Source organism: Onychomys torridus, chromosome 14, assembly GCF_903995425.1.
Source record: "Onychomys torridus chromosome 14, mOncTor1.1, whole genome shotgun sequence".
Classification (NCBI taxonomy): Eukaryota; Metazoa; Chordata; class Mammalia; order Rodentia; family Cricetidae; genus Onychomys; species Onychomys torridus.
In genome coordinates this window covers 26663116-26680173 of record NC_050456.1, presented here as the reverse complement: position 1 = coordinate 26680173, position 17058 = coordinate 26663116, and the positions used below count along the sequence as shown (strand labels likewise).

Sequence of the window (17058 nt, the reverse complement as noted above, 5' to 3'; positions counted from 1 at the left end):
GTGACCTGATTTGGGATGGGTCTTCTGACCTCAAATGATCCAGATTTAGGGCAGATTTTCCTACCTCCAATGTTCCAATCAAAAAAAAATCCCTCAGAGATGTTCCCAGGGTTTTAGTTGATTTGGATGTAGTCAATCTGGCAACCAAGATTAGTTATCACAGACATGCTGCTCCACTCCATGTCTACAACTTTCCTTGGCAGACATGTCCAATAGCCTCCAATGTCCTGGAATGTCCACCTTAACCTACACTTTTCCCTCACAGCTTCAAGCAGTAGCCTCTCAGGGCCTTCTTACTGGGCTATCACCCTTCCACATATTGCCTGCTATCAATTTCTCTCTGAAATTATGGAGCAAGTCTATGATCCCTTCAGTCTTGCCTCTATTATGCCTACAATCCAACACCATGTGGATGGAGTACATTGGCAAATTACTCTGCCAGCTAGGAATCAAGCCTAGCCCCCTTGGATGATGAAGCCTCAGAAACACTTTCCTAGGCATGAAACTGCATTGAGGAGCAAGAACTTCCTAAGGGACAATCTCAGAGCAAGCTTTCTCCTTTCACATAAATTTGCATCTTTACAAGTTAGAGCCATTTTTGGGTGGAGTCTTGCCCACAAGGTACCTTGGCTATTGTCCCAGTGCAGAGCACTAGGTTTCTCTTTGATGGAATTCATCTTTTCAACAACTACACCTGCTTTGTTGTCTGTGCTCTCCTTGTCTGAAAATTTAAGCTTGCTGACAGACCTCTGCCAATGAAATTACTTCATTATACTTTAATTCAGGTTCACTCAATACATTACTCAGAGGTGGGGCTTTGGAGAACTTGGGAAGTAATTGGACCATGAAGGCTCTGCCTTCATCAGAGAGTTAATCCATTGATGGATTCATACTCCAATGGCATTGGAATGTGGTGGAAACTTTCTTGGGAGTGGGACCCAATTGGAAGAAGCCAGTCTCTGGAGCATGTTTGTAAGGGTTCCATCTTGCCTAAGTGCTATTTCTTTGCCTCCTGGATGAAGTGCTTGGTTTTCTCTAGTATTTTAATTTACCACAGGCCCAAGCAATGGATCCAGAGGATTTGCTGTTGAAACCTCCCCCTGCCCCCAAACAATGGTCTAAACTAAATTTCCCCTCCCTTTGTCTATGGGAATATTCTCTTCCCAAGACTCCAAACAAAAGACTCGCTAACACAATCCCAAAAGTCTTAGAGTTCATTTCCCAAATTCATGAAAATTTATGTGAAGTTTTAAAGTTTTGTTGCATGGCATAGCAGTATCTTTTAATATACTGCTTAAAATTACTTTCCAACTATTTTTATCTCTCCTGGCTCCTCCCCATGTCCCTGCACCAATTCACTAATATTTAAGTAAAATGGACATTCAGTTACTCACTAATTCCCCTGGTAGTAAATGAAGCCTTGTTTCAGAAACTATAAAAGAATAGTCTCTGAGAAAAATCATATTTTCCCAACAACACTACCAGGAGAGGGCTAGTATATTAAATGATTTTCTTGACTGCCAAGGATTTTCAATTCTTTTATACTTCTCCCCCACCTTGTCTGCTCACCATCAAAGAGCAAATATAGTAAGCAAAGGGCTTAAGAATTGAAAATGGAAGAAGCAATACTAGATAGGCTGGCATTCTGTGGAGATGAGAATTCCCTGCAAAGCTGTGACACAGTTCATACATTATTCAGGGAAAATTACACTCAGAAAAGTTGGGTTGAAATGCAGCATATTTCTCCAGGGCTACTGGAGAACTTGTACATCTTCTAAATAGGTCTCTAAGACTAATTAAATAAATGACTTGCCATTTTTTAAGGGGGCAATTGCATCTCTCATTTTCATGGAATAAAACAATTTAAGATAACTAAAAATATAAACTTGATCTTCAAAAGAGAATTCTGTCTCCAGCGTATAGAGCAAATATCTTTAAATGGTAGTCTCCCCATCTAATAATTCAGAGAAATAATGTAGAACCTAACACTATAGGCAATAATAACAATACTAATGATGGTGACGTTGAAATGATTCCTAACAATATTCTGCTATACTCACAGAGCAACGCCTTATCCAGTCTTCATCAAAGAGGATTCCGCTGACAGCAGATGGGAGCAGGTGAAGAGAACCCACAGCCAGACATTATGTGGAGAGAGTCTACATTGTAGGTTTCCATTGGGTCCCTCCCTGCAGAGATCAGAGAATCCCATGGAAGAGGGGGAAGAAAGACCGTAGGAGTCAGAGGGGACGGAGGATACCGGGAGATCACGGCCCAGTGAATCAACTAAGCAGGGCTCACACGGGCTCACAGAGACTGAGGCAGCGAGCATGGGGTCTGCATGGGTCTGCGCCAGGTCTTCTGTGTATGTTATAAATGTCAGCTTGGTGTTTTTGTGGGACTCTATGCATTGGAGGAGAGTGTGTCTCTGACTCTTTTGCCTGCTCTTGGGACTCTTTTCCTCCTTCTGCATTGCCTTGTTCAATGTGATTAATAAAATAAATTTTAAAAATTAAGAATTTGGGGGTTGGGGATTTAGCTCAGTGGTAGAGTGCTTGCCTAGCAAGCGCAAGGCCCTGGGTTCAGTCCTCAGCTCCGGAAAAAAAAAAATTAAGAATTTCATGATTTATATCAAGTTCTCTCGAAAACAAACCAAAAGGCAAAAACTACAACAAAATGAACACAGCTTTGTAAGTCAGAACTCCACAGAACCAAGCATTCATGTCTAGTTATTTTCAATTTCTCAAAATACAACTCAAGTTAAGTTAATTTACCGAGTTACACAAGCTATATTTTACAGCTAAGAGGAACTATTTATGCAAAACAATTAGGAGTCTTTTCCATAGATCTTAGAACCACATAAATAAAATGCATACTTCAAAGTGTCATGTGACAAGGTATACAGCAGCATTACACAGACTTGTTTAACCTATTACCCATCTGAAATAAGATTTAAGGAATATTTTCATATTCAATCTATAAGTGATACTTCTTCCACATAAATTCCATTACTTTTAAGTAATTCTAAGTCATCGTTATAAAATCATCAGCATAAACCACTAGCCTCCCAAAATTCTAGCTTTCTGCTAGAATTTGTGTTGTAAGGCTGGTAGATATTTTGAGACATTCTCAGTGACTTTATGTTTTAAACAGCGGCTTTGGTGATCTTTAGATTCCCAGGGAAGTGAAAGTTCCAAAATAAGGTAAAAATGGCACATGAGTCCATGATAGTCAATAACCCCTCCTACTGCATATATATTACACTGTATTTCTAGAAAGGTTAAAAGGCCACATTTGGCCCATAGTTTCAGACAGCAAATTTTCCATATTTTCTGTAGCCATATTAGTGGCTATGACCACTTTCAGGAAACTCTATATAAACACACACACTATGGCTAATGTGTTCCTAAGAGATGATCAGGGTGTAGTCACAGAATACACCTTCAGGCAGAATTTATTTGAAGGAGTGGGTCCTTTAATACCCTTGCCCTATTGACTCTAGATCAGAGTCCACCATAAATACCTGGGGGGAAATACAGTATGGATTTTTTTTCATTCACTGTTTTATTTTATTTTTGAGGTTATAATATAGTACATTGTTTCTTTCTTCCCTTTATTCCCTCTAAACCTTTCCATATATCCTATTTGTATTCTTTCAAATTCACAGCCTTTTTCCTTAAATATTTACATGCATATATGCATATATACATATATGTACCTACTCAGTCTGTATAACATTACTCATATGTATGTATTTATGTTTTTAGGGCTGACCATTGGTATTAGATAATCAGTCTGTGTGCTCTTCTCAGGGAAAGACTATTTCTGCCACTTCTCAACATTCTTTAGTTACCTGTAGTTCTTCACATAGGGTTGAGATCTCATGGGCTTCCCAGGTTCCCTCTGGTGTGTCTCTTGATGTCATCATTGTTTGTGGTGAAGTATTGTGTCCCCAATATACTGTGTACCCTAATAAAGGTTATCTGAGGATCAGAGGAAAAAGCCAGCCAATATAGTGGACATAGAGGTCAGGCAATGGTAGCACATGCCTTTAATCCTATCACTCAGGAGGCAGAGATCGGTCTGTATCTCCATGAGTTCAAGGCCACACTGGGAACAGAGCCAGGTGTGGTGGTACATACCTTGAATCCCAGCACTAACCACAAAGGTCTGGAAGTCTCAGACAGACAGGAAGTGACAGAGCTAGGAAGGAAAAGGAAGTGATGTAGCTGAGTGGAGAGAGGAAAGGAGATGACAGAACAGAAAGGCATATAGGCGTGGGTGTACAGGAAGTAGGTCTCTTTGGAGACTGAGGTGTCAGTGAGGTGAGGTTGCCTGTGGCTTGTCCTGTTTCTCTGATCTCTCAGTTTTTCACCCCATTATCTGGCTCTGGGTTTTTATTAATAAGACCATTTAAGATTCATGCTACAATTGTTCACTTCATGTTTAGGCACTCATATTGGTGAGACACTGTTGATGTAGCTTCTGACAGTCTCACAGCAAATTCTCTGATCTTCTGAGACTTACAATGTATCTGCCCCCATGCCACTTCTTCACCATGTTTACAACTCTGCATTCATTTGGTTGTGGTTTTCTGTAGTATTCTACATCTGGTCTGTTTAAAATAGAAGTTTCCTTGATGAGGGGAGAAGACTACACTTTTCTGTGGGCATAAGACAAAAGTTTAGATTATTGTTAGGATTTATTTTGGATTAGTAAACTAGTGATTATAGACTTTCCTCCAAGATCCATGACTTCAGTAACCCTAGGTTTCCTGTTCCAGGCACAATTTCACTCTTAAGGGGGTTTTAAGTCTAATTGGAAAACTGTTGGTTACCATCAAGGTATGCATACTACTTCTGCACCCTTGGGGTTATTGTGTCATGCTAGTTGTTGATGGAGTTCATGGGTGTCATAGCTGGGTAGGACTATTGATTGCTTCCCTCCTTTGGAAGTTTTCACAGTGCCTTCTGATACCATGAATGCTAACACTCAGGTAGGAGGAATTCAGGTCAATTCCAGCTCCTGGGCCTTTGGGCCCTGTTTTTGAAGTGCATGGGCCTTCATGCAATAGGGACTTACCTTCTGTCATCTCTGGGGGCAACCAAGGGCAATAACAAAAGGCTGTATGTTTTGGGAGACTCTTGCACTTCCATGACCAACAATTCAAAAGGTGGCTTCTCACATCTGTTATCAGTTGTTTTGTTAGAGGGTCTTTGTCTCTTCAAGAGAAAATTGTCAGTCCTGTGAGAAAAGTTCATTTAAACTACATATGTACATTTATACACCTAATTACATGTATTACAGGGGTTTTAAAGCTAGTTAATAATGATTCCTTGATTTTCAGACATATATATTTTATTTTATCATCCTCTCTCCTTCTGTACTTACTTCCCTTCTCCTACCTAAAGATGGATCCTTTCCCATTCCCTCCAACAGTTCATCTTTACCCTGCTATTCTCCTTTACCTTATTTCTTCCTTCTTCTGTATTCACTTCCATCACTCTCATGAAAGAGCCCCCATTTCCCAGTAGTCCTACCCAGCTATGACACACATGCACCCCATCAACAACTAGCATGGTACAATAGCCCCAATGCAGTAGTGGCATCATACCTTGGTGGTAACCAACAACTCTCTAATTAGACTTAAAACACCCTTAAGAGTGAAATCGTGCCTGGTACAGGAAACCTAGGGCTACTGAAGTCATGGATCTTGGAGGAGAGTCTATAATCACTAGTTTACTATTCCAACATAAATTCTAACTTTAGTAGGAATCTTAAGTGTTCTTATAAGTGAAACTCAAACCCGAGGCCAGTTATTGGGGTGAATGCTGGAAGATCAGAGAAGCAGAACAAGCCACAGCTATCTCACCTTGCTAGTTCCTCAGGTGATCCTGTTTCCTCAGGCTGGAAGCTTCTGAGTCCTCCTCCACATGAATCTCAGCTAACTGTGTTGCTCCAAAGCCTGAACACTTAACCAACCAGATGCTTAACTAACTACATGCTTAACTTTTTAGTTCCTGGTCTTCATGCCTTATATATCTTTCTCTTTCTGCGCCCACTCCCTAGGATTAAAGGTTGGGTTTCTGGGATTAAAGGAATGGGTCACCATGCTTAGCTGTTTCTAAAGTGGCCTTGAACTCAAAGATCCACCTGGCTCTGCCTCCCAAGTGCTGGGATTAAAGGCATGTGCTACCACTGCCCAACTTCTGTTATGGCTTGCTCTGACCCATTTTCTAGCCATCATTTTTGGCTTTGTTCTAGTGGCTGTCTGTTCTCTGACCCCAGATATGTTTATTTCAGGGAACACACAATATTTCAGGGAACACAATACCCACCACATCTAACAATAATCTAAACTTTTCCCATTTCCCCAATAAGACCACTTGTATCCTGCTATTCCTCTTTCTATTGCTCTCCAATCCCCTTACTCCACCAAGGGTTTATTTTTACTTTCTGCATTACTCCAGGATATGTACTCACCCCTGAAGATTTGGAAGTAGGAACCTCCAGTGAGAGAGAACATGCAATGTTTGTCTTTCTGGGGTCTGAGTTACTTCACTCAACATTATCTTTTTTGGTTCCATCCAAAGTTTATGATTTCATTCTTATTATACCTAGTGTATAAGTACCACATTTTCATTATCCATTCCTCAGCTGAAGGACATATAGGATGTTCCCATTTCCTAGCTATTGTGAGTAGAACAGCAATGAACAAGGCTGTGCAGGTACCTGTGGAACAGTGTTTTGGGCATATGCCAAGGAGTTCTACAGCTGGGCTGTATGGTAGATTTATTTTTAGGTTTTTGAGAATTCTCTACACTGGTTTCCATAGTGACTGCACCAGTCTGCAATCAGTAAACAAGGGCCCCTCCTTTCCCCAGCATTCCCTCCAGCATTCATTGAGGGCTGTTTTCTTGATCTTTGCCATTCTGACTGGGGTAAAATGAAATTACAGTCCTTTTGATTTGCATTACTCTAATTGCTAGCAATGATGAACATTCTTTCAGATATTTATTAGTCATCCTCCCCCTTCTTTAGAAACGCTTTGTTCAGATCCCAGGCCCGTTTTTCAGATGGGTCATTTGTTTTTTGTTATTTGAAGGTTGTTTTTTTTTAAAAAAAAAAAAAAACAAAACAAAAAAAAACTCTTTTATTGTTGTTGTTGTTGAGTTCTTCATATATTCTGGCTGTCCATCCTCTGTCAAAGTTGTGCTGGCTAGTTTTATGTCAGCTTGGCACAAGCTGGAGCCATCAGAGAAGAGGAAGCCTCAATTGAGAAAATGCTTCTGTAAGGACAGGCTGTAGGAAAACCTGTAGGGCCCTTTCATAATTGGTGAATGAAGTGGGAAAACTCAGTCCATTGTGGGTGTAGCCACCCTGGACTGGTGGTCCTGGGATAAGAGAGCAGGTGGGCATGCCAGTTGAAGCAAGTCCATAAGCAGAACTCTTCCATAGCCTCTGCATCAGCTCCTGCTTCCAGCTTCCTACGCTGTTTGATTTCCTGTCCTGACTTCCTTCAAAAATGAACAGTGATGTGTCAGCAAAAACCAAAGAGTCTATCAATCTTGTGTATCTTCTCAAAGAACCAGGTCATTGATTTATTGTAATGTTTTCTTTGTTTCTCTTTCATTGATTCCTGCTGTAATTTTTATTATTTCTTGCCATGACTGGGTTCATATTTGGTTTGTTCTTCATTCCCTCAACTTTTTGAGTTGCATCATTAAATCAGACTCATTTGTGCTCTTTCTGATTTTTGTTTGTTTGTTTTTTGAGACAGGGTTTCTCTGTGTAGCTGTCCTGTAGTTGGATCTGTAGACCAGGTTGACCTCAAACTCACAGAGATTCTCCTGTGCCTCTGCCTCCCTGCTCTATCTGATTTTAATTTTTAATGTAGATACTTAGACCTACAAATTTCCATCAATGTGTCCCAAAGATTTTGTTTGTTGTTTTCATTTTCATTTATTTCCACAATTTTAACATTTATTTATTATATATACAGTGTTCTGTCTGCACGTATCTCTGCAGGCCAGAAGAGGGCACCAGATCTCACTACAGATGGTTGTGAGCCACCATGTGGTTGCTGGGAATTGAACTCAGGACCTTTGGAAGAGCAAACAGTGCTCTTAACCTCTGAGCCATTTCTCCAGCTCCAATTTCCACAATTTTAAAAATACTTTTTCTTGATTTCTTCTTTGACCTATTCATCATTCAGTAATGAGTTGTTTAATCTCCATGATTTTGTGTGTTTATTAGAGTTTTTGCTATCAATTTTGAGTTTTACTGCATTGTGGTCAGATATGCTACACGGAGTGATTTCAATCTTTTTGAATTTGTGAAGAATTGTTTTGTGTCCTAAGATGTAGTCTATTTTAGAAAAGTTTCCACATCCTGCTGAGTAGTATATGTATTCTTTGGTGTTTCAGTGGACTATTCCATATATTTGTTAAGTTCACTTAATAAATGATATCAACTAGTTCTGATGTTCCTATTTATTTATTTTTTTGTCCAGATGTTGGAGAAAGCAAGGTTTTGAAATTATCTACTGTTTTGGGATTGATATTGATCTGTGAATTTAAACCTATAGTACATTTTTTTTTTATAAAGTTGGGCTCCCCAGAGTTTTTGGTGCATATATGTTTGGGAGATTAATATCTTCTTGGTTAAGTGTTCCCTTGATTAGAATGCAGTGTCCTTCTTTATCATTTAGGTTAATTTTAGTTCAAAGTCTGTTTTGTCACATAGTATGACAGGGACACCTACTTGATTCCTGTTCCGGTCTGGTTGGAGTCCTTTCGTCCTCCTTGTAGTCTAAGACAGTTCCTCTCTTAAAAACTAAGATGTGTTTCTCACAGACAACAGGTGATGAATTTTGCTACTTGATTCACTGAGTCAGCTTGAGTCTTGATTGGCAAATTGAGGCCATTGATATTTAAAGTTATTATTGAAATGTGTGTTAATTATGGTCACCATGTTAGAGATTTTTGGTATTGCTCGTGTTCTTGGTGAAATTTGTGTTTATGGCATTGCCAGCAGCACTGGCCACAGAACGGCAGAGCAGCTCCAAGGAGACTGAGAGACCTATGGAAGCTCCAAGGTGGGTGAGGAGCAGATAAGGAATCTGTAGAACCCACAGTATCCTCAGAACAACTGAAAAAAAAAAAAAGCAGGTCCTACATGAAGATGCTTTTAGTAATTGGACTCAAAAAACTAGAAGGAGAGATGACAGAAGAGAGCCTTGCGTGGGAGAGAATGGCAAAACCAGAAACATGGCAGGGAAGGGTATGGGAGCAATATGGGAACATGGCCTCAGTGGACAAAAACCACAGCACTACCGAAGGGGGCAGGTCCTTGGCCAAAGCACCTGCCTGCAGCATGGAGCTACTGGAAGAAGGGGAACTTCACAGATGTGACACTGCCCACAGGCTGCAAGCACAATGGTCAGGCCCAGAGGGCCTTAGGGCAGCCTGCAGCTAGGGCAGGGAGGTGGGTGGTGGACTGGAGCTCACACAAATCCTGCTTCCTTGCTCCCCATAACCGGGCTAGCCACAAGATCAGCTTGACTCTGGGCAATAGCAGGAGATAGGACAGAGTCTCAGTGATGGTCTAGTATTTATGGTGCTTCAGAAACTGGCAACCTGGAGCCAGGTCAGTGACTCATTGCTTGTATGTAAAGCTGTTTGGGATATATACATATGGATGGATAGATAGAGATAGATATAGAAAGCTAGATATAGAAAGATATATAAGTATATTGTGTGACACACTACAGTTTACAGTGCCGCTATGGTGAACGACTATGCAATGGAGAGGTGGGAGAGATGGAGGAACAGAGCTGTGCTTGGTGGAGAGAGGCAGAATTAGTACGAAATGAAGAGAGTTAACAGGTGTGGGAAAAGGCTGCGGTAGATGAGGATACATGTTGATGCTGAGTAGGGGCCAGAAAGGTGCATTGTAGCAGCCTGGAGCTTGGACAGATTTTACCAAAAAAAATGTGCTGCCCAGCCACACAATTGTCCTGGCTCTCAGATGGTGTGTGGTTCATTTTCTCCACTGGGTGTTCTTGAAAGAGCTTTGGGTTGTGCTGCCCCTGGAGGCCGTGTTGGTATCTGTGGTTCCTGCAAGAGTGAGAGGACTTGCTGGTGTCAGTGGTTGGTGCTCTGCCCCAGGCCATGTTGAAGCCCGAGATTCATGCATATCACAACGGTCTGGGGTGCCACTGGAGGCCAAGATAGTGTCCATGATCCAAGTTGCTACTGGAGGTCATTTTGATGTGGGTGGGCTGTACTGCCATCTGAGGCCATATTCATGTCTGTGGTCCATCTTGCTGCCAAGGGCCATGTTGGGGACTGTGGTCCTGCGGCAGCCAAGGGCCATGTTGATGTGAGTGGCCCGCGTTACCAACAAAAGCAATATGGATGTTCATGGGCTGTGCTGCCCCTGAAGCCATGTCGATGGCCATGGGTCTATGATAGTATCTGAGGCACCAGCTGTAGTAGAGGACAATGTTGATGTGCATAGTCTGCACTGCCACTGGAGTAAGTGCCAATGCCAGAGGCCACATGGAAGCCCATGATCTGTGCTCCCACTGACTGTAAAGGGCAAGCACACTTCTTTTGAAGTGGTGTCAATGACTGCAGACTCAAAGTTGAGAATGAGAGACATAGGTGGTGTCTGAGACAATCTCTCCACACACCCCCCCTCCAAAATAGAAACAGTCTCAACAGGAAGCCATTGAAGAGAACTCTTCAAAATAGTGATAAGGGGTGCTGAAGTGTATGTCTCCATAACTGATGGCTTGGGGGGGGGGGGGGGGAGGGCGCGACAGATAGGATTCAGTTTTCTTTAAGGGGCTGGCTGCTGAGAGTGTGACCATGCTCCAGTGAGTATATGAGCAACATAAATTGGATTTGGGTTTGTTTGTTTTCTTTGGTGGTGGGGGTGCAAGAGTGTGTCAGAATGGCCCTGGGAGAACTAGCAAGTGAGTGTGACCAGGGTGCATTACGTGAAATTCCCAAATAATCATTAAAAATATTATGTTGGAAAGAATATTTAAAATTTAATACTATTTAATAAGAAGAAAACTATAAATAACTTGAATTATACATTAAATTACCAAAAAAGTTAACTAGTTGGATTAACAAATTTGTCAGTTATATGAAATGAATAAACTTTGCTTGTTTTGTACTTTTTAAAAGTATTTAGGACAAAGTGTGTCCCAGAAAATTCAATATTTGTGATCTTACTGACTCATTATTTTTTGTGGCATTTGTAAAAGTAATTGTGAAAGCCACTGAGTGAATTCCCTAGCTATGATTTTGATATCTAGTGCTCTTTTTTTTTTGGGGGGGGGGGTACAAACTAGACTTTATTTGAGCTACAAAATAGTATCTCCAAGGCTCCACCCCCACAATGACCCTGCTCCTGTGCTCAGCCTGGCTAGCTCTCTCATTCCCAGACAGAGCATGTCGGACGTGGCTGTGAAGGAGAGTGCCCCACTGGACCCTAAGCTTGCCAGCAGCCAGGGCTTTGCCCCAGACCTCTGGCCTTTGGTCTCTTGTGGACTAGAAAGTGTTGTGCCATTTAAAACCCATTTCTGAAATGGTCAGTGCCCTGCCCTTTCCCGGTGCCCTTTCCTAGCCACTACACCTGCCCCTCTGGGCCCCTCCATCCCATGGATGCCATGTTCTGTCATATAATTCTGTCTTATTCCACCTCAGCTCAGAGGCATCCTTCCCTGACTGTCACAGACACACAGACAGACAGTGGCCTGTAGCAGCATAGCACATGCACTCGCTTGATGCTCCCTTCAGGGAGACTGGGGGAGCTTGGCATCCCTCATGGTTGTCCCTTCCCAGCACTCAGTCCTTCTGGGGCCTCCTGGCCTGCACAGCCCCATACTCACTTAGGGAGGATGGATCCACTGGGGCCCATGGGCTACCCCAGAGTGCTTCATGGGCTAGGGAGGGAGGAGGAGGAGGCAGGGATAAGTCCGGGCCGGAGAGCCGGCTGGGTCTGTGGGCAGGAGGCAGTGAAACACAGCGAGATCCGAGAGGTGCCTGAGACAGGGGCGCGGCTCGGAGGGTAGCGGGGTGAAGCGCAGATGACCCCCTGAGCTCACTCGCCTCGGACCTCCAGGCGAGCCTCATACTGCCGAGCGCCATACGTTGACTGCCTCGCAAGTGTAGAAGCCAACGTCACCCCGCTCAGCAGCCAGGATCCGCAACCGGCAGAGCCCACCCTCCGCCTCCTCTGCGAAGCGCCTCTGGTCTGGGCGCATGGGCTGACGATTTCTCAGCCAGGAGACCACAGGCTTGGGCTCCCCCTGCACTCGGATGCTCATAATGACATCTTGGCCTTCTCTTACGGATTGGTCCATGAGTAGGACCTTGAGGGTTGGGGTTGCCTTGGAGTCAGAGGAATCGTGATCCTGAGCTTCATGGTAGGGGTTCGGGGCCAGGTCTCCCCAGGCTCTGGGAACTCCTGGGGTGGGGGGAGCTCAGGTACTCCTCATCAGAGGTGATAGGGCTGCTGAAAGGGGATGCGACCTGCCGGTCTCACCGCCAGTGAGGAAGCACAGCTAGCCTGGCCCAGTTCTTGGTGGCAGTGGCTGTATAGTTTCCATCCGCAGCAGCCCGGGCCTCCTGGGGCAGCAGTGTGTGCCGCTCACCTTCGGTTGGGGATTTAGCTCAGTGGTAGAGCGCTTGCCTAGCAAGCGCAAGGCCCTGGGTTCGATCCTCAGCTCAAAAAAAGAAAAGAAAAGAAATGGCTTTTGCTTTTTTCTCTCTCTGATATCTAGTGCTCTTAAACTTAAAATGCCCCAAGGTGGTATGTCTTCAGCAATGTGCTCTGTTTATCCTTGTAGAAAAAGAAAAGTAACTTGGAGTCTGACCAGTGTGGGTGATTATGGCAGCCTCTGAGGTCAGCACACAGTACTTTCGGACTTTCGAGTAAATGTGTATATTTAGTGTTATGCAACTGCTAAGCTGTGCAGTTCTTGTTGAAGGAGCTACAAGCAACTAGCTCACGCAGCGTCTACAATTTTATGTTCTTTTGGCTAAGTTAAAAGAAAATATAGATTACCAGAAGGGCTTGATTATTGTTCTCTGTCCAAACATGTTATAACTTTAGTTTTTCATCAGTCAATAAAACTAATTTACTCTTCAAAGAAAAAAATGTGTTTATATTATTACGGCTTGCACGTCCTTCCGCAGTCTCTCTGCTATGTGCATTCCTCTCTCCAGCCTCTTATCTGAGGCCAGCCTGAGCTACAAAATGAGTTCCAAGTCTTCCCAGGCTAGACCCTTTCTCATCAAAAAATTAATCGTATGCTACAGAAATCTTAAAATTAAACATTTTAACCCAAAAAATCAAACAGAAATCACTTAAACCTCCTTTATGACTTCATGAACTTGACACCCACATTTCTACTCTCACTGGTGCTCACTGTGAAAGGCTGGCATTATGACAATAACCTAAGAGATTCTATGAAAATATAGTGTAGAATGTTCTCCATGTTTGTACTTTGTTTATCACAAAATAGGATATTACTGTAAGATATATTTTTGCTTAACATAACCACATAGAAAAATAAGGTATCTCTGCAAGTTTTCTTGGATAGAATAAACTTGGGGAAAGAGAAGCTGAATGGCTTTATGGTTGAGTGAATTAAAGCAATAACAAGCTAAACTCCATTTACTTTATAGGAACTTAAGAATAAAAGATCAAATGATGAAATGTTCCTACTCTTTTGTAAATCTGATCAACATGTAAAGCCAGGAACAAACGCATCTCCTTCTCTCTGTTCTAGGTCTAACACATACCATTATCCTCCTTTACCAGTGTACTCTTTATAATATTTTTTCTTTGATGGGAATAATAATTAATAGCTTGCTGTTGTCTTGCATGCACTATGGATGATTATATTAATATCAGATATATCATCATCCAATTATACATCATTATTTGTATACATCACAACTTCATCATCTTGACTGAGCTCTGGTTTTAGCTACCTTCTTATTGACTACCCTATGTGATGGGTCATTTTTACCAGAAGCTAATCCCATCCATGATGCCTTAACGTTACTTATTATCAATCTTATGGTGCTAAAGGGCTGTGTGTATTCATATGTGAGTGTATGTGCATTAGAGTTGTGTAGTCTTGGGCTTCTCCTCAGAGGAAATGTCAAGTAAGAAAACACTACAAATGCACATGCTCCCTGCTATTACCTTCTAGTGTCTAGACTTGCCTAGACAATCACAGGCTGTTCTCTTTAGCATGGAAACAAGCAGTGACCATTAATCTATAGGGTGTTTAGACACAGTGCTCTATGTGAGTATGCAGACATTTTTATATTGAATAAAATACATTAAACATCTGCATGCCAAGAACTGATAATCATGAGCAATGCAGTACTTAACAAACAGACATAGTCCTCACCTTAGTGGAGTTTCCAGTCTAGTTAGGAAGATGGTCTTCACACAAGAATATACAGGTATGAAAGAGATTTCAAAAGACTAGATAGCTGCATCGTGGGATCATATAACAAGAAATACACCCTCCTCGGTAGGGAAGGATATCTAATAAACAAGCCACATACTAATAAACAAGTCACACACTTGCAATATATAATAGCACAGAGTTAACATTCCAAGTTCAAAAGGAATGGAACATGGCAAGGAAAAATGACTCAGCAGGGCTAAGTCCCCAACAGCCCCCCCATAAAGAATTCTTAAGCAGGCATTGTGGCCTACACCTGAAATCCTAGCACTTGGGAGACCATAGTAGGATGACCATGAGTTCAAGGCCAACCTAGACTACATAGTAAGATCTTCTCTGGAGGGAAAAATGATGAAAAGTTTCAATTTTATTCACTGGGTGCTATAAAGCATTTATTATAACCATATACAGATTTTTATACATACCTATTTGTATATTTGTGAAATCTGAATGAGAGAAAGAATGAATTATCTCAAGGAAAAGGAATACTCAAAAATTCCTCCTAGGTTTTATTCTGGAAGGCAAGCAGTGCATAAAAAAGAAACATGTTGATGTGCTGGAAGAGCATGGGGGCCAGGAAGAATCTAGGCTGGTATTATAGTATGTAAAGGGGAGAAAGGAGACGCACTAGACCTTGGTCTTTTATACCCATCAGCTAATATTTATTCTTTTCAAGCTGGAAACTGTTGAATGTGTTTAAATAGGCATTGAAAAAAGCTGGTGATATATTTTTCTATTATTCTACTATTTCAGAAAATACGTTAGGCATTAATATTCCTTTTTAAGACCTTGTATCCCATAAAGATATTCACCTATCAAGGTACAAGGTACCAGAGAGCCATTTCTTTCTACTTCACTGATATAAACAAGGCTACATGACATCAAATTCATGTCTGAAATCATGAAAAAGTTTTGTAATTAATTAAATAATAATAGTTTTTTAATACATGAAGTGGTTAAAAAGAACAGCCACTTAGTACGTGTAATAAATATAATAACAATGGTGGCATTTCTATACAGCAAATATACTTCAGTTTCAGGACGAATATACACTTCACCTAGTGCAGAAACCACAAGAGTCTGTGAAATTACGTAGCCGGGGGACATTCTTCAAGGTCAAGGGCTTGGTTATAGTCACTCATAGCTTCCTCTATCAGTCCTAATTTGCCACGAACTTGTGCTCTGAGGTTATACACGTCAGCGTCATTGGGCTTCAAAGACAGGGCTGCAAAAGAAAACAAAAAGTCTAGATATGTCGAAATCAATCTCCCATAGCTCTCATTTGAAGTTTTTTTCTTCAAATGTAATAACGCGATTCAATTAGAAACCCCAGATGTTTCTAAGAAGACTAATGCAGAAAAGCCATGGTCCAGTGCCTTCCTCTGGGAGACTGGTATTGCTTATATGCGGTTTCCTAAAAATTCTAACTCATCTCACCAATGTGTTAAGATGAGATATTACAAAACAGAATCTGTAATGGTCACATTAAGGATGTGGTACTACACATATGGATTCTATATAAACCAAAAGGCTTGATGATGTTCTTTCTGGAGTCTGAAAAGAGGTATACTAATTGCTACCATCTTCTCAACAGGATTACAAAACACCTACCTATGCCAAGGTCTTCTTCGGCTAGCTCATACTGCTTCAAGCAGAAGTGGAAGATCGCTCTGTTAAAATACACTGCAGCCCAGTGGGGACAGTGCTCAATTGCACATGAAAAATCTTTTTCTGCTTCTTCATATTTCTTTAATAATGTGTTTGCAACAGCTCGATTCATGAGAGCATGCTTATTTTCTGGATTAAACATCAATGCCTTTGAAAAGTAGTCAGTGGCCTATAAAATGTAAGAATAATAAGATTTTAATGTATTTTAATTAATGATATCAAGAAATCTGAAGTCATTTATTTTAATTTAATGTTAAGCCCAACAGATTTCTAAGAAAGCAGTGATGGCATTTCATCTCAAATATCGAAGTGTTTGTAAGAAAAATGAGAACTGAAAGCTGCCTGGTTTTAGTTCTTCATTTTATAGCCATGTTCTAGTCAGCTCTATGTAAATGTGATATTTGAGAGAGTCAAGACAGAGAAAGTATCTATTTGGGGCTGGCTGTGTATAAGGTTTCAGACCCTGACTCCTGGCCCTGTTGCTTTGGGTTTGTGTCCACACAGGAGATCGTGGTGGGGACAGGAGACAAGGGGCTGCTCACCTCATGGAAGCTTGGAAGTCAAGAGAAAAGAAGCATCATGGATCAGGTATCTCCTTCAATGGCCTTCCACATACACACTGTCACCCCCACCCCCTTGACCTAATTTCCTTCCAGCAGGCTTCATGTCCTAAACATTTTATCACCTCCCAATAGCACCAGGGGCTGGAGACCGAGCCTTCACCTCACAGCAAGGAGATATTTAGGCTCCAACACATAATACCATGCACAAGCAATTCTAGACAAGGCAATGCCAATGGTAAAATACTTGATGGGATGCAATGTCTCCACTTCCTACAACCACAAATCTCAAATCCCCAAACAGAACAACAAAGAAATAAGAAGTAA

The 17058-nt window shown here is 41.6% G+C and overlaps 1 protein-coding gene and 1 pseudogene across 1 annotated transcript in view; both read right to left on the bottom strand.

Annotated features, from left to right (window-relative positions):
• Nucleotides 1-12034: 12034 nt before the first annotated feature.
• On the bottom strand, nucleotides 12035-13463 carry LOC118595672 (annotated as a pseudogene).
• Nucleotides 13464-15591: 2128 nt separating this feature from the next.
• Nucleotides 15592-17058, bottom strand: part of Ttc6 (tetratricopeptide repeat domain 6) — a 160737-nt gene continuing 159270 nt past the window's right edge. The window contains exons 30-31 of the mRNA XM_036206397.1: nucleotides 16115-16340; nucleotides 15592-15728 (exon numbers count right to left, since the gene is read on the bottom strand). Of these exons, the coding sequence (XP_036062290.1) occupies nucleotides 15592-15728; nucleotides 16115-16340 (363 nt within the window). The remainder of the gene's footprint in view (nucleotides 15729-16114; nucleotides 16341-17058) is intronic.